This window comes from Haliaeetus leucocephalus, unplaced genomic scaffold (genome assembly GCF_000737465.1).
Source record: "Haliaeetus leucocephalus isolate CR32 unplaced genomic scaffold, Haliaeetus_leucocephalus-4.0 Scaffold626, whole genome shotgun sequence".
NCBI classification, from domain to species: Eukaryota; Metazoa; Chordata; class Aves; order Accipitriformes; family Accipitridae; genus Haliaeetus; species Haliaeetus leucocephalus.
The window spans coordinates 535555-553491 of record NW_010973062.1 but is presented as its reverse complement, the minus strand read 5'-3'; the positions used below and the strand labels follow the sequence as shown (position 1 = coordinate 553491).

The window sequence follows — 17937 nt, the reverse complement described above, 5'->3', positions numbered from 1 at the left end:
ATTGTTTTCTAATAGCATCTGAAATCTTTCCTCTGTGCAATAGAAGCACCTTCTATATCTTGCTGTAATATTGAGTGACTCCAGTGAAATAAGGTTTTAGCTTTGTGAGAAACCGTCTTTCACTTTCCACAGTTAAGCTCTCTAATATGGCTCGATTCCATTGAACCACATCTGATTGACAAATAGGGAAATGCTGTAGCTCTTCTTTCAAAAGCTGAATGAAGATATTTAGTTCTCGGGCAGATGAGGTAAGAAAGACCATAGACTCGCTGCCTTCAGGTTCGTCTGTTTGACTTGACTCTCACTTTGTGAACTCATTATGCAAATCCACCACTTAATTAAAAATATGCTTGTACATGCTAACAGTGAGTCTTAAGAAGAATACATATTTTAACTTTGAGCACCATGTGGTTTTTTAAACTTTCATTATTTGATTTTCTCTTTAAATAAATTAGTTCTCAGTTGAAAAGGCCTTTATTGCAATATTAGATTTTTCTACTGTGAATACAGAATGCTTGTATAGCAAACTAAACTGCCAACTTGCATGATAACATGTCCTGTCTTTATTTTCATGTAAGTAATATATGTTCTAATGCCTAAAGGACTTTCTATCTCATTGGAATAGCTAATATCCCAGAAAAGACGATCCTTTTTTAAGTTAAACATGTAATACCTGAAAACATAGGTTTCTGCCAGTTATAGAACTGACAGAACTTTTAACTTTTGCAATTCCTGACTTAAAAAACCCCCACTTTTAGTTTTGGAACTATAATAGTGAATTAATATAATTTAGGTAGTTGAATTATGTGGATTTTAAAACTGTGGTGATAGATGTCATAAAGGCTGTGTGCCAGTGCCTTTTTCTTTAGCAGTTTTACAGTGTTGAGTTTATGGAAGATTTCAGCACAACTTGAACGGACAGAAGAAAAATGCATGTTTTTTCTTCTCCCTGTTAGTTCACAGAAGTTGATGAAGATGATTGGGATATATCATCAGTAGAAGAAGACTTTTTATTGATGAAAGATGGTAGAGGTCAGAAGGCATTGACAGTTCAGAAAAATGAGTCAAATGCTGCATCTGTGGTACATGCATGGGGTCTTCCGAAGACAAGTGTACCAAAGGAGGAAGGTAACATATTCATACTTCTGCGTTATAAGCCTTAAGCAACTGACAAACCTGGAAGACAACTTAAGTATAGTGTATCACACATTGTAATTCAATATATGGTATTTTGTAAGAAAAGAACAAGTAAGAAAAACTGTATGCTTGGTTTTATGTCATGTAAATATCATATATGATATTTATGATACATACTTAAACAACACACACACATAAATATACAGAGGTGCCAAGAAAGTTAAATTTGAGATTTTAAAACATACGGTACTATTGGGCTTCAACCTCATCTTAAAAATTAATCATCCAGGATTTTTTTTAATCCCTTCCCACAATTAAGGGAGGAGGGAAACTTTCTTACTTTGTCTTGAGAATAATAATAAAATTTCAGGTTTGTTCAAGATGTCTAAGTGACCTACCAGGCTGAGATAAATATTTGAACTACTGGTAAAATAATAGCCTCAACCTTACATAGAACTTATATAGTAGTTTCTAGCCCTAACATTTCAATATACATAAAGGTTAAAGCTGTGTCAGTTACATAAACATACTTAAGGTTATTTTTAAAGGGAAAGTAATATTGACACTGACTGCTTGTCCTGTGCATTGTATTCTGTGACAGGAACAGCCTTCATATTATCAACACTTGTAATTTCCTCACTGGTTGAAATTCTGGACTTCCTGAAGTCCACAGGTGTTTGCTCACATAGCATGTGATTCTATCTCATAGATAAATACAAAGTAAAAATACCCCCAAAATAGTATTAATAATTGTTAATATTTTTTTGTTCTTTTAACAGGCCTTCATGAAGCTGATAATACAAGCACGTTAAAAAGCAGCTTAGTCACTGTAACAGATTGGAGTGATTCTTCAGATATATAATTGTTGCATTCCTGATGGGAGGCACTGCTTTGGGGTTCTGTTGGGGTTGAAAACGTGGTTGAAAACATGAAGTATTTCGTATTAATTTCTCATATTGGTCATGTAATAACAAGGAATACTGTTTACAGAGCTCTTGTGTCTTTCAGTCCTGAATTTGAAAAAAGAATATTAATATATGCATTACTGGCTATGTCTGTCTGGAAATTGAGAGTTAATGCTTCTTTCTCATGAATTCAATGGTGAAAGTCTCTTTGATTTCACTGAGGTGAAAATTTTGCCTCTAATGTTTACATTAAAGATTGAAACTGGTCTTGCAAGGAAGCCTGTTAACCAATGAACAGAATTTACCGCAGAGTATTACTTTATAAAATTTTTTAATGCATATTTTCTTGTATTTTATCATAAACTTTATATAAAATTTTGAACATTTTAAAGAAAATATTTCCATGTATTAAAATGTTAAGTTTCTACCATTGTTTACAATAAACACCAAATGAAAAGAATAAAAGGCCTCAGCTATAAAACTAGTTATTATTAAATGCCTCCTATTTGGGGAAGTTGTTTTGTTTTTTTTTTTGTATTGGAGTTGAGTCTTAGTTAACAGAAAAGCACAAAAACTGGAAAAAACCCCATCAAGCTAAGGTGAGGAAAGCACTGGCCTGCCATTGTGGAAATACTTTTCATATTTCTGTTTTGTCCATATTGGCTGCCTTCTTTAAAAAACACAATAGTGTTTTGACTTAAATGAAATACAAAAATAAAAGAACCTTGAATGGCTTTGTAGTTCTGATGTATTTCAGATGGTATCAGATACAAAACCTTTTCCATCATACTGTGCCATTATTAAATAGGACTACTCATTTTTTATGTTTACACCTTTGTCCCAAAATAACCAATGTATTGAAATTCCAAGGGTCCATCAGTTCAAGCCTCAAGACAGACCTGAGTTTGTGCCTGATTTTAGGGTCTCAGTCTAGAAAGCGTTTTGTGGTTATTCATAATCTCTGATCTCATTTTATTGACTCATCGTACAAATATTCCCTCAAAAGCCATCACATTTCTATGGACTGGTAAAAAAAGTACTGGCTGAATTTTTGAACTGTTGTAACTAATTCAGGATTATCTATTATTGCCCGATTGTATTTGGTCAGCCCTTCAGGAATGTCACTGGCGGAGCAGGCCAGCTGGTATTGCCTGGGGTTTTTCCTTCCCTTCTGTAACCCAGTGGCTCGGAGCCATTCTGGAGCCGAAGGTGTCCCAGCGCCCTGCCCAGCAGGAGAGAACCAAACCAATGCCCTGGAAGTGACTTGACGCCAGCCCGGGTGAGTGCTGAGGCAGGGCGGGAGCCCAGTGGCACAAAGCAAATGCAGAATGCAAGAACTGTCTCCGAGCCTTGTCTCGCCCACCACAAAACTCCCCACGGGCTGTAGCCTCCCTCAACCTTTGCTCTGCCCGCCATGCACATGAAACCTCACGATCAGGCATGCATTCTTCTTGTGCGTGCTTTCTTCTTAGGCCGTGCAAGACCCTCTCTAGTGACTGTTCCTGTAACAACTGGCCCTGGCTCTTCTTTGTACCTGCTCCTGCCTCCCCAAATCCCATACTTATTTTCACTTCACCCAATCTCTTATTATTACTATGGCACAGAATTGACAAGGTTGCACGTTCTTCCACCCCACCAATGTGATGAGGAAGATAAAAGCCTGCTGATTCCCACTGACTGGTGTCGTCTGGTGCTGCAGTTATGATGTGCTCTGCAATTCCAATGTCACTGCTAATCAGTGGTGAGATATTTTACATGTTAACCTGCACAGAGGATGGCTGTTTTGTCCAGTACTGAACCCATTTCAGAAACAGTTGCAGTGATGCCTGCAGTCAATATGATGTGTGTGATGCCATTCCCATAAGCCATTGACATACTGAATTGTTAAATACCTCATTTATTTTTTTCAAGAAAGCAACATCAGTTCATGATTTCCAGGTATAAACTTTACAATACCAACATCAATCTTAAAATATTATATAATAAAATTTACATCAATATGTAAAAAGCTGCAATTTAATGTTTTAAAAAGTCATTGTCTTAGTGGTAAGTACGTTGGGGTAGGGGGAGAAATCACTCTGAATGAAACATACAAACTCATTTTTAAAATGCTTTGAATCTTCCAACAGTACAATTAAACATAAGCATTCTTGTCAAAGTGCTTTGGTGGGGTTTTGTCTGGGACGCTGTTGTGGACCTTTGTACGAGAAGACATCACAGATGTGGCTCCATTATATGCATAACCCCTCCTGTAAAGAAAAGAAAATCAACCAGTTACAGCTCATTCCACAGACAGGTAACATCTCTGCATCCAAGCATTATAGTAATATAAAACTAGAAGAAACGTATAGGAATGTACCTATAAATTTTAGGGGAGGGGGTGGGGGGACACCTTCCTTCCTTGTGTGGTCTCATTCTGGTTTGACATTCCCCCTCCAGCACCTCTCTTTGCAATTCGCTTTTCTATAAAAGCGTATTCCTTGTTCACAGCTAAGTAAATTAGGGCCCAGTCATGAAATATTTAGGTTGTGGCAAGTCCTAGGTGAATAGTTACTCCCTCCAGCTGCACCCGTTCGTTATCACCCCTCTTCTGCTGCTGGAGGTCCCACTGCCACCACCGCTGTCCTTCACGTCTCTGACTTTTGATCTGATGATTTGGGATTAAAGAAACTTGTCTATTCACACCTGTAAAATGACCTGACCACTTTTCCTGCATCAGTGAATATGGTTTTTTCCAGCTGTAGTAAATTTATGAAGTATACATAACACAAGTATTTGTTCTGAGTCAATAGCTTTTCTTAATTACATTAATGATGGACAGAGTATTATTCTTAAATGCCATTATTTTCTCTCATCCACACAATCTTTTTCTTAACTTCACTACAAAGTATTTTGGAAAAGTAATCAAACTGCATACATATAGCGGGTACAAATGCACTAGTACTGATTTCTTTCAATAAGTACAACTTGTGTTTTACCTTGGAGAATTACTGTTTTCAGCTATTGAGAAGCAGAATATACTGCCACCAATTATGCAGAGTGAAGCTCCAGCCCATCCAATGAACAAAGCTGCTCCTAATTCATACCTACAGGAAGTTAATAAATGGGTTTAACAAAAGAGAGCATGGATTTAACAGGCTTTTTTCAGAATAAAAACTAAATTTTATTTTTTCCTGAATTACCATCCATTGACATACACATTATTCATCGCAAAATCAGCAGCTCTGCCGTTAACCCACATTCTTTTCGTTATTTCCCTCTTACTTGGGAGGCAAACTGTGTCCCTGCAGTACACTTAGGCAATGCTTACGTCCCCGCGCAGCCAGCCGGCGTGCCTGGCTTTTCCCCCATCTCCTCCTGGATTGCTTGGCTGTGGGGTTACATGATTCTTTGGCCCGTTTTCCAGCACACAGCTCCTGTCCCCTTGGACCATTCCAGGGTCCCCTTGGCTCCCAAGCTGGACTGGGGCTTTTGCTGAGCCGGCAACTAGAGCTGCTGCCTACACCTCTCCCTAACTCTCCCCTCTGGCTCCCAGGACCTCTCTCCCTCTCTAGCCACGCTCCAGCCTGCTTAAAACATGAGGGTTTTGTACATATATATAATATGCATATGCAATATACATATATATACACAAACGTGCAATATATGCATATACAGATGTATCTGATATATGCATATACAGATATGTCCGTATATGCACGCATATGCAGATGTAGATGTGTGCACACATGCATGTGCCCGCGACTTTCTGCTTCTCTAGTCCGTATGGCTGGATTCAGGCTGGAAGACACTGCTCCCCTCCGAGCCCTTGGACACTGTTCCACGTCACCAGCAATGGTGCCCTGTGCCGCTCGGGGCAGTCGCAAATTGTTTGCAGCCAGAAACTGTTCAGTTTGACGCTGAGAGGAGATGGTGGTGCTTTAGGAGCATTATCACACACGGGTAAGTCCAGGTTTCTAATGCAACAATAGTAAATGAAGGAAAAGAAGAGATTCTTTTCCCTCCCCTGCTCGAGCTTAGCACCCATGTTCTCTGGAGCTTCAAGATGAGCAGCAAGCCATGGCTTGCTCCATTCCTCAGCTCTTTACCTGAGGTACTGCTCTTTAAAACGCTTTCAGGATGACCTGCATTAGACCTCAGGCCCAGCAGTCTCCAGAGTCTCTCACTCCTCCCTATTAGGACAGTGTGTCTCTTGCTCCTTCTTCTTTGCTCCAGTTCCTCCTAGAGGAAACCTTGATCTCCTCTGGACTCCTAGGATCCTGCACTGAAAACACGGGCCCCTGCCCCCCCACCCAGCCGTAGTCATCGGTCAGGTGGCTGTGCTGTTCAAGCCTTTGTTAGGAAGATTTTTTTTTTTTCTTGTAAGCTCTGGTGAGGAATGAAAGCCTCTGCTTGACAGCCTGCCTGTGCAACTGAAAGACTGTGCAGTCACACACTTTTTAGCTAGTTCTGAACATTTCCATGTGAACAGATCCTAATTTCACATTAGCTGAAATACATAACTGAAAACACCTGTAAGCTGTTCTACAGAACTTGTATCTTTACAAAGATGACGCTGCGAAAACACTCAAAAATTGCCTGTGAGCTCAGACACCCAGAAAATGATATAGCGACTTCTATAATAGGTCACAAGAGGGTGAACACTGGCTGGAGAAGAAAAAAAATCACTTTTCCATGTTTTCTTGAGACTCTAATCAGAGGTCAAGCACAGGCTTAAAGAGAGTCACATGAGGAGAAAAAGCCACACTTAGGATATCAGTGCTAGATGCTATGGACACCCAGGTTCAAGTCATTTCTGACTCGGGGACTCACTGCCAGACAGAGACGGAGACATTGGAGCTCAGAGGTAGGACACTTTGTGAGGACTTGCACCTGACTCTTCATGGCCCCACTAGTGCTCTAACTTCTAGGTTTCTTTTTCATTTTCCATTCACGTTATCCAAGCAGAGTTTTTATTTATCATCCCTTGCTAAAAAAGGATCAGATTCCCCCAAACGTTCTCCATACCCAGTGTGGGACTTAGGCACCCAACTCCCAAATTAAACTGCCGGAAACCACAGCTCAGCTGCCTGTTACCCTGGAAAACTCTGCACCCAGCCCCATTTGACTTCAAAATCTGCCAAACCTGTAAAGCTTTAATTCTAACCATGCTCACATTTTCCAACCATGTGCTACGGTTTTCACAAGACTTGAGCAGATTTCTGTCTGTTCAAGGTCTGGGGGTTTCCTGATTAGAAGCAAATATCTACATCAGAGCTCATCACCTAGGATCCCGTTATAGTCAACACGCAAGAAATACACACAAAGTACACTTCTAAAACACCCTCAAGGCATATTTTTAGCGAGTTGTAAAGGCAGATCAAAGTGACTAACTCCAATATGAGGTAAACCCCATCCTGGGGATCCCTCCATCCCCGCAGGTACTGCCAGAGCACATCTAAGGTACATGGACCAGGGTTAGGCTCCCCACAAAAGTCGGCACAGACCACCGCTGTGCTGGAGAACACAGCTGGACCAAGACCCAGGAAGGCTGTCGCTGTAACAACTTACTTGCCAACACCATTTGCCTAGAAAGTGGGAAACACAAGCTTGTTTCCACATTTCCATCTAACAACATTAAATAGTTGGCCAGAGGCTAATGTGAGAGGGATAAGGTGACCAATTGCCATCTCCCCTCCTGAAGCTCTTCAGCTGTATAAAGAAATCAAGATTACATTGGGTTTAACTGGGTAGAAAAGGGTTACCTGACTGTTGCCTACTAGTTGGGAAAGAAGACATGGGGTCCAGCCTTTGTTCTTGTGATTGTTTGTCTTTTTACTTTTTGATTGTTACCGATTTAATTGTTAACTGTAATCTGATTGTTACTTTTTAAGCAACATTTGTTACTATAACATGTATAAACAATTGCATATATGGACCCTTCTGGGGTGACTGCCATGCTGCTAGGTTAATAAGTTGCAGAGATGGCCTAACTGGTCTTTCCTCCACATCTTTAAACAGATCAAAAAACTTTCTGATTTACACTGGTGCTTATGAGGAAAACTTTAAATTTTCAGTTGTGTATCAACCTGTGTATGGCTCCCTGGATTTTATCCAATCCATCTTTTCAGCATTTAAGAAGGCAACCCTAAACTCCCATCAAAATGCAATATGTAAAAAAACCTTACCATATGAAAAACCCCTTACATACAATGGTACCTCCAGAAAAAATGGAAAAAAAAGGAGATAGGCTTTTTTAGAAGAAATTTCTGCACTTGCTGTTTTTCCCTTCCCACTTTATCATTAAAATCTTTGCGGGAAACACACTCTTCTCTTGTCATAATTCTTTGTTGCAAGAACCAAAGCAGCCGCTCTCCGAAGTCTGTGGCTGCGTATCCACTGTCTCCGATCAGTGAAATCAATCTGATTAGAGATCACTTGGAGATCGCTGGTAGCTCAGGGAGGAGCGCAACATTGATGAAGAGGCTTAAAGGTGGTGACCACTGAGGACTATGAGAATTCCACTGCAGAGAACTGAAAGCCACATTCAACTACGCTGACCAAGCAGGCTAAAAGCAGATTTTTTGCTGTAATCCAGGGAGGCAGAATTCAGTGAAAGAAAGAAAGAAAGTACAATATCAGTATAGATAGAAGAAAAATATTCTAGTAGTTACATACATTGGGACCGTGAAGTAAACTTCCAAGCAAACCAGTGGAAGCCTCATTAGCCAGCTGGATGTCAGCATATGTAAAGGACATACCTACCTACTTACTGAATCAGCACAACTACCCAAGGGAAATACACATTTTGAATGTCTAATTCTTAAGATTCTTGGAAAATGAAAAATAGATTCAAATGTAACAGCAGGACGGTGGAAAGAGGGCCCGTGTGAACTGTGCACAATCAATTCAGAGACAAGAAAGACAAAGGGCAACAATTCTCTATAAAAGAGAATGGGAAGTTAGTCAGATAATTTGGATAAACTAACCCTATTCATCAGTAAGAATGATCATGACGATGGAGTTCAAACTGTGGCAAGAGACAAAAAGGATAAAGACTATAAGAGGGTTTTTTTTTTTAATTAGAAGTAGTAAAGTGACAAAATAGTTTCCTAAGAGAAGTTGTGGGAGCAACGTTAGCAAGACAGCAAAACAGAAGCACAGATTTTCCCGTTAGAGGTATCTGAAGAAAAATGAAATCCATCTTGGCTGCAAGCACCAAGGCGTCCTGTGCTGTCCCCAAGATTCTACCCATATTATTATGTAGGGTCAAGCAACTTCTCTGGAGCTGTTTTAAATTGGCAATGCAAACTATCACATTGGGACTTAAAGTCCAGCCTAAGATTTCTTTCTAAGTAAGGCAGGTTTTAGGGTGTTCCCATGGTGCCTGTCATTCCTCACTTAGGTACATAATTCAAACCAGAAGTCTTTTGGGCAACAGCTTCAGGCAGGTCTCTGATTCCTCCTGCACCCATACATACTCAGGGTGCCTCTTCCAAATGCAGAAGGCTGGAGGGAAATTCCGACAGCTGAGATGATGCTAAACATCTTGTGTCATTTGTTTTCCACTAACAGTATCTAAAGCGTGTCTTTGACACTGCCAGAATAACTTCAGGAGAGAAATGTGCAGTAAAAGGTGAATGGTTGAAACCCTCTCCCAGTGAAAAGCCAATGCCAAATTTCCACAATATACGAGCAAAGCATATTAAATGCTTCTGCAATGCATATCGAAGTAAGAGTTCACAGACGACAACGAAATACATTACTCCAACCTATTTTACATTGGTTGAGAGAGAAAGGAGTCGAATGCCACCATTAGCTTAATCTGACACAAGGTCATTGCATGAGCTACATACACTGTGCACAACTCAAATTACAACTTCTGGCTTTCCTCTCTGCCTTTATCTTTGCAGTCGTGATTATGTGTGCCCACAGCTGAGCTATGCTGGTTGTTCAGGAAAAAGGTAATTTCTGCAGAGGATGTTTTACTACCTCTATTTTGATATTTAAACTGGATTTCTCATTCCCTCACAGTAAAACTCAGCTGTGAGGTCTGCCTGCTCTTTTGCAGCAGAAGAGTGTAGGAATACAGTGTAGGAAAGGGACTTCTGGCAACAACCATGGTATTTTTCATTAAGAACAGTAAGCCTGATGAATAATTAACTTCTGGCTATATAGCCAGGCTCCATTTTCTTCACCTCACATCCTTGTTTCTTTTGGAGGCCTTTGGATCCTGTCCACACCGTATCAAACAAGCAGAAACTATAGCAGAACTATGCAGGAAACTAATAGGAACTTGTCTTCAAGACAGGAGGAGCAGTGTCAGCCCTACTGCAAACATGGATCCAGTTAATGTTATTTATTCAGACCATTTTCCTTCTATCAAGGTGAAACGGAAAGGCTCAGGGTTCCTTACTGAGCCCTTACTTGGGTCTCAGGGAAATGTATACCCAATGCTTGACATATCCTGGAATCACCACCGAGAAAACTTTGAAATCCTTGCCTTTAAAGATAACATTACATTATGTAAGAAGCCAAAACAGGAATGTCTATGATGCTATAATTTACAACCAACGTTTTCAGACTTGGTAGTTAAGATGTGAATCCAAAATCCAAGCACTAGTTCGTGAACTGCTGCCTTTGTAGGTCCTGAGAACTTGCACCGCTTTAGAGGGAGTCTTTAGGGATGCTCATTATTTCTGGTGTGGATCCTGCAATTCTATAAACACTCGCTCCCTTAAATTAAATTACAAGTATAGTCAAAGCATTTATGTTAGCGCTTATAAAATCGCAGGTTATGATAAGGTTTATGACCCAAATTTCAATAATCTGGATTTGAAAATCTGTCAGCAAAAAGTCCACAGAGCCTGCAGAAACCTCTCTTCAGGAGGAGTCAAGATTGCGCAGTGCTCGACACCTTCGTGGAAACCACCTTCTATCAAAAGCTCAAGGAAATAATTTTCTTCCTTTCCTGCTGAATGATGCATCTAATGAGCGCCTCTGTCTTGTGCGATCTTTTTGCTGCATCTCTGACATAAATGCAAGCTTTGCTCCTGATTAACCCCACTGGCTCTGTGGCAAGCGGGACAGAACCCTGCCGAGCCGCAATAAGCCTGGGCACAAAGATTACAGAGCAATCACTGTACAGGAAGGTGTTCATTCATTAAATTTCAGCACACGGTTACTCCAGTTAGAAAATATGATTAAATAAAACCGCAGCCCACTCTCCTTCTCTGCCCAACAGGAGAAGCATCTGCTTTCTGTCTAAATGGGCTGTGGTGCACAGTATGAAACTTAAGGTCTACTTCTTTGAAAGATTTATGGGTATAGGAAAGTACTTACTTTTGTGCAACAAAAGAAGGATCAAAGAACTCAGACGTAATCCTGTTTGCATACAGGGAACAACTAGTCATAGAGCACAACCCTGAAAAGCATAAGACAAACCATTCAGTGGAGCCAGCAGAAGAGCTTTGGGGCTGACCCTGAAGCCATTGAAGTCATGGAGAATTGTGCGCAGATTTCTGCAGAAAAGAAGCAGTTCTGGTATGACTTCAAATATGCAAACTTAAGAGAAATAAGGTATATTTACCAGAGAGTATGAAGATCAGTCCTGCTAAACAAGCTATTTTTGCTTTAGTCTGATCAGAGCCTCCGACTTTTGTACACTTCATCCCAACCAGTCCAAAAATGGCACCGAAGAAGCCCAGGCAGACAGCGGAGATCATCAGTCCTCTGCAGGCTTGGATGTAACCTGAGGTGAGAAAGAGTAAGGCTAACGTGAGAACTGGGACCACAATGGGTTTCGCTGTAGTTCCTCCTGCTCTGTGCAGCATTAGGCATTCACTATCGCAACCAAATCAGACCTTGGCTGGAGTAATGTCACCTTACCACTGCGTGTATTCTTCTAGGTGATGTATGCTCTTCACAGGGCATCATCACCTGAGCCCAGCTCATAAGAAACATACTATGGCATTCAGGGCTGCAAAAAATAATCCCGTGGCATTGGGTACAGTATCTGCAAGAGGTTGTACCCGTGAGGTTCTGAAGAGCAACTCTATGTAGTCCACACAGCGGCTGTCGCAGGTTGCAGAGCCACTCTGTGCACGCAAAGCAAGTCTCACACACCAGTCTTGTTGCGCGTGTGTGTCGCAGATGCACTACAACTGGCAGCAGGTTGGCAGCACTGACCCCGGCTGGGGTCCTGGCCCTGCCTGGATATCCCACTGATTTGATCTGGATCCGCCAAGAAGGCCCTCATTCTGCAAGGAACTCAAACGCGTGCTCAGCTTGATAGGCAGCAGTAGCCCTTTGAGATAAAACGAATCACTGCCATAATTAAGCCTGGACAAACGGCTTGCAGCTGGCTTTTAGCCACACACAATTTTGCTGTGCTGGCTGAAGCTGCTCAGAGCTGGACCTCCCAGGGGCAGGGCCTTTCAGCAGGACGATGGGTTGCTTGGCCTCTTCTCCCTTCCGAGAATATCTTGTAATTGAAAGACTGTGGTAATCTCATATCGCTGTTTACCGGGTGGAACACTGCAATCTTACACAGCTGAATAACCATCACAAGATGTTTTTCTTTATAACCTGTTGTTGCATCTCATTTAAAATAAAAATGCACTTCCACTATTAGGGTATTCGTTCTTTCCACTTTGATCTCCAGCGGGTGGAAGCGTTGAGAGCTAAACCATCTTTTCATTGCCTATTACACCAAATTTTATGTAACAGCAAATAAACAACAAAAAACCACCCTGCATAGAAGTCTTTAATGTATAGTAAATGAATGTATTAAAACAGCAACTAAAGGACATCTAATGAAAACAGAAGGCAGGAGATTCAAAACAAAAAGTGCACTTGTTCATGTAACGAAGTTGTGGAACTCCTTTCCACAGGTTATGTGGGTGTTAAAGGTTTACAGAGATTCAAAAAGAGACTGGATGCATTCAGTAAGGAGAAATCTGTGTCTGGCTGGGAGGTCCTTGACCTGCAGATGGCTACCACTGACGCTTGGCCACCTTCCACTCTCCCTACTGCCACCCGCTTTAGCCGCTGGTGGAGGTATACCAGCTCCAGGATGACCGCTCTGTGTTTGAACAATGTTTTAAAAAAGCCCGTTGATTCACAGCTTTGTGCAACAGGCAGCACACAAGAAGCAATTTGTAGCATGTAACACCCCATTTTATCAGTCCTACCGAACTTAGGTGCTGTGCCACAGGTCTGCAAATGCAACCTGCTGGCATTTATCTACATCTGTTGGCATGCATACAGCCTTCTTTCATTTGCAACATGCTTCTGTAGCCCACCTGCTAAAGAAATACAATAGTCACTGAAATAACTGTCATACAACTTGCATGTTGGAAAATAAGAGAGTCATTTGGGCAAGACCCAAGTCTGAAGAAAGCAGTCTTGCTTTGTTAATTTTTGCTATAGGCATGGAAAAGTTGGCTTTTACTGCTTTCGGTGGTGTGTAATGTATTTCTTGTAGCACACAGGTAAAGCGGGAGATGAAGACTGGCAAGGAAGCTATTCTTTTTGACAGATCCAATTTATTGACACTGTTAGTAGCTAATTGACACATTAAAGTGCTGAACCATGAACATATTTACCCGGAGGTCCTCTAAACTTTTATTTATGTCTGAACCTCCTAGGAGAAACAGTAAATATTCACCCCAACCAAAATAACCAGCATATGCTAGGAACCACAGGGCTGAAATTCAGCTATTCCTGAAGGTCAATACACAGTTTTAGAATAGGTAGAGGGTAGTGAGACAGCAGGAAATAATTAACTCACTCACCCAGAAATCATTTTCAATTATAAACAGCATGAGGGGGAAGACTGCTCAGTTCTGCTGAATGAATAACCTTCCTCACTAAATATTTCACTGAATTGGGCAGGCCAGCCACAGCGGGACTTGTTTCAGTTCACCACAGCAGTCATCCAACTGGCACACATTTTTAAAACAAAATGTATGAAAAAAAAATCACAATCTACACCTGTAATGTGGAAGAGCAGAAGACTCTGTTAGTCCCACTAGGCTTACTGGAGCATTAGGAAGCATGAAAGGGTGAAATCAACCTTTTCACCAAATCCAGCCTCCTCCAGATGGACCCTAGGTTAAAACTATGTATAGCAGTTGAGTGTAAGAGTAACTAAACTTTTTCTTTGCTTCCTAGAAAGCAAGAACATTATATTGCTTACCAAGGCTTATAATGCAGAGAAGTGTAAAGGGGAGCTGCCTATTTCTTCACGCTCCTCCACTCAAGACCAAAGACCATCCCCTTTCCAAATGTTTATTGTATTTGCACCTACTCCTGTAGGAAGCTTGTCATGTACACATTAACCACCCAAATGAAGCTCCCAAGCAACAAAAAGCCGTATGTTTTAAACAGACAAGCAGACAAACATGCATTACTCATAAAGTCATGTTTAGCAGCATTCCAAGAGAAACCTATTTCAAGGTGGTTGGGTTTTTTTTAAAACAAATGCATTTTGTCTTGCATTCAAATTAATCTTGTTAGATCTTCATCTTTCTTGCCTCACTGCTCTCACACTTGCCTTTGATGCTCACCAAGAGTTAGGAGGAATTCATACATTCATGTCATGTGACACTCATAAAAAAATATATATGCAAAGTTCTGGGGACTGTCACTTTCACAATAAATGCCTCTGGTGGTACCTTGCAGTCTACATCATTTGAAGTATAAGAGGTTGCCTTACAGATACAGCGCAGATTCCTTCTAAAAGTACACACCCATTGCTTTTGTATGTTTTTCTAAGCTCTAATACCCTCTTTTAGCTCATTAGTAAATTTTTGTTCAGCTCTGTTCTTGCAAAAAGTCATCGGATCCACCGCTGGAAACACAGAAACTGATACGTCCTCTTTTGGGGAGGTAGTTTCATCACCAAGTTTCCACCTATGACCAGTAGCACACAAACGTAAACCCGAAATGACTGCAAGTCCCACAGACAACAAGAATATTTCTGCTTGCATACAGAATGTGGGAGGTTGAGCCCTTTAACTAGTGCTGGCCACATTAATTTCTTGTATAGGAATGCATAAAGGTAGAAGGGCATCACATGCAATTTTCTCTGGCGGCCGCTCGTGTGGAGCGATGGCCTGAAAGCCGTCGGGGCAGCCCCGCTGCCGTGCCACCCGACAGCCATCTGGGGAGCACAGTCCAAGACCACTCCCTGATGCAAACCAAACCAAGGGTAACAGGAAATGATCTCCGGATCACTCCTGACCCAAACGATGACACTGCTTCTGAAGAAGAAAGGACTTCTCCTGCACCCACAGGAGAGCCCCCGCAACAGGCATGGTGCTACCCCGATTTCTTATCCCCTCGTTTTGCCTCTGATACTCTGGCATCCCTGCGCAGTCTCTCCAGACAAGAAGTCCAGCAAAACTCAGACGTTTCTGATTTGACAAAAAAAACATTTCCATAGAAGAGGAACTGCTCTGTGAGGCAAATCCTCTCCAGCTCTGTGAGGAAGGAGTGGAGCGGAGCCACCTTTCGCTGGGATGACAAAATTTTTTCTAGCAATTTCCCTGTCCTGCCCTACCGTTTCAAGGAGAGCAACATATTATCACTACCTGTATCTCTACAGGGTTATTGTTTCTGCTCACAAACACTTCGGGGAAAACGGGAAGCCAGATCTGCCCCTTCTTGTGTCTTCTGAGTCTCCCACCAGAGGATGAAGTGAGGAAGTTCCCACGTTCCCGATCACAGGGAATGGGATCCAGCTTAACCACGTAAGTCTGTGCAAAGAGGAAGAGGAGGGAAGGGAGAGGCTACCTGAGGGCTGAGGCAGATTCAGTTTCGTGCTGACATACAAATCCTTCTAAGCTATGCGTGACGCGCTGCAACCCCAAAGTATGCTCCTGCGCCGGGGAAGGGTTAGGGTGAAAAGGGGACATACACAGCCACTGTCAGGTGCTAACGGGTTCTGTAACTGCGAGGAGGCGAGTCTGGGCTAGGCTAGCTACTGAAAGCACCTTGACTGTGGTGGCTGCCCCTCCGCCCTGTCCCAGCTTGCCTGGCCTGTGCTGTGGGGGTTACGTTACTCTCTCTCCTTTCACTTGCATTATGCCTGGGCACCAGGATCTGGCCCCATGGCATTCAGAGGTGTTATTGAGAAACACTGAAGCCAAGAACCTTTCAGTACTGATAAACAGTCTGGTCAGGAGGATGGGATAAGGCCCTTCCAGATGTGCATTCCGGATTCACTTCTGTCCAAAATGAGTTAGTGCTCTGATGGCTGTTTCACTGTGCAGAAGGTGCCTCAGAAACTCATTCCTTGGGCAAGTGGAACATGTTTACCCAAAACACAAGGTTTCAATGTACAAGAGTTTGGAGGAAGGGGCGGTAAGGATCTTGCTGTCAAGTTTCTTCTTCTTTTGGGAATTTTATATGTTCCCAATTCTGTACTCTTTGTTTGTGACTACACTTTTCTTACTCCAAAAACAGATTAACACAGAACTAAAAGAACAGCTAAACAATAGATTTGGTGGATGTGAAAGGTTACGCACTGGCAATCACGCTGTGCCTGCCTGCACACAGACCACAGCTCCTTGCCCAAGGCTGGAAACCACAATCTCAGCTGCTACACTTGGCTATAGGATGACTGATGCCAACAGAGGCCAGCCAGCTCTCCCACCCCTTTGGAGGTACCAGCAAACCCCTCTGCCACCACGGGGCTGGGTCAAAAGAATGTCTGGGGAACAGTACTTCTCTATCCAAGGGAAGCATCCTGCAATAGTGATGCTTAAGGGTTGCCTGCATTACCCCTTTTTAGTATCTTGACCTCTTTTAGCCCTTTGTACATACAGAGGCTGAAGGTTTCCAGATACTGGTATTAATTAGCTTCATGATAATATTAATCCCTGTTATGATAATATCGATCTCTGTTAGTGATTTGATTAACAGACTTTCTTTTCCTTTTAAACAAACCTTTCACACCAAAATCCACTCTCGGACTCTAATGCAAAGGGAGTGTCTGGCCAGACTGTGAACAGTAGGCCTGAGGTTTTTTGCGAGTGTCAAAGCCACTAGGACATTGTATATTGTGTTTGTTGATGACTATAAAAATTTGGAAAAGGTGCCATAATTTTAAAAACCTTTCCTCCCTTTCATTTACAGTCACTCCTGAGGCGCTATAAACCGATGCCGTGCACACTTCCACTGTTTCTACCAGCCGTAATCAGTGCAGATTTATCAACTAAAAGTTGAGTTGTAAAGATTCCCTGCAGTGACCCAGTTTCCCAGTAGGGCTTCCTTAAAGGGCAAAATGTTTCCCCTTAACCAGGAAAGAAAAGCAGCACCAACTCGGTCTTTGGTTTCAGGCACTACAGCAAAACTCCCAGCTTTGTTTCAAAGTAACACTGCCCTAAACCCAAGCCCAGCTATGCATTGCTTTACATACCTTTGCATCTCTCACCGCCCCAAGCTTTTACACTGCCATTTATCAATGAAGCAATTACATCCCAGTTAATAACCACTTAGCAAAAAAAAAAGCAAAGGCACGTTAATGAAAACAAAATGACGCCAAGGCTTGTTCTTTTCCACTGACCGTTGCACGGCTGGCAAAACCATAAAAAAGAGGAATGCCCCGGCAGTCGGGAAATAAATCGGCACGAGAAATTTGCCTGCATTCTTCTTGTGTCAAACCCACACGCACGGAGTCTTCCGATGAGGGGAAATAAAAAAAAAAAAAAAAAAGCAGGTAGTGACAGCTAGAGAGGCCAAACGGGACACCTGGGCACCGAACGCGATCTCAATCAGCGGGTTTTAGGGGGGAAAAAACCCCACCAAACCCCAACCACTTCCACGGGTGAGCCACGGCAGCAGCCCGCCGCCGCCACCTGCCAGGGCACGGCAGGGCACTTCCCCACGACCCCGCGTGGGAGCCGCCTCC

At 42.2% G+C, this 17937-nt stretch overlaps 2 protein-coding genes across 2 annotated transcripts in view; one reads left to right on the top strand and one right to left on the bottom strand.

The window, feature by feature from the left end:
- Positions 1–2048, top strand: part of DZIP1 (DAZ interacting zinc finger protein 1) — a 36823-nt gene extending 34775 nt beyond the window's left edge. Inside the window, exons 17-18 of the mRNA XM_010578331.1 lie at positions 957–1128; positions 1917–2048. Of these exons, the coding sequence (XP_010576633.1) occupies positions 957–1128; positions 1917–1999 (255 nt within the window). The 3' untranslated portion in view covers positions 2000–2048. The remainder of the gene's footprint in view (positions 1–956; positions 1129–1916) is intronic.
- A 1870-nt stretch (positions 2049–3918) lies between these two features.
- Positions 3919–17937, bottom strand: part of CLDN10 (claudin 10) — a 57516-nt gene continuing 43497 nt past the window's right edge. The window contains exons 2-5 of the mRNA XM_010578279.1: positions 11611–11772; positions 11364–11445; positions 5021–5128; positions 3919–4291 (exon numbers count right to left, since the gene is read on the bottom strand). Coding sequence (XP_010576581.1) covers positions 4177–4291; positions 5021–5128; positions 11364–11445; positions 11611–11772 — 467 coding nt within the window. The 3' untranslated portion in view covers positions 3919–4176. The remainder of the gene's footprint in view (positions 4292–5020; positions 5129–11363; positions 11446–11610; positions 11773–17937) is intronic.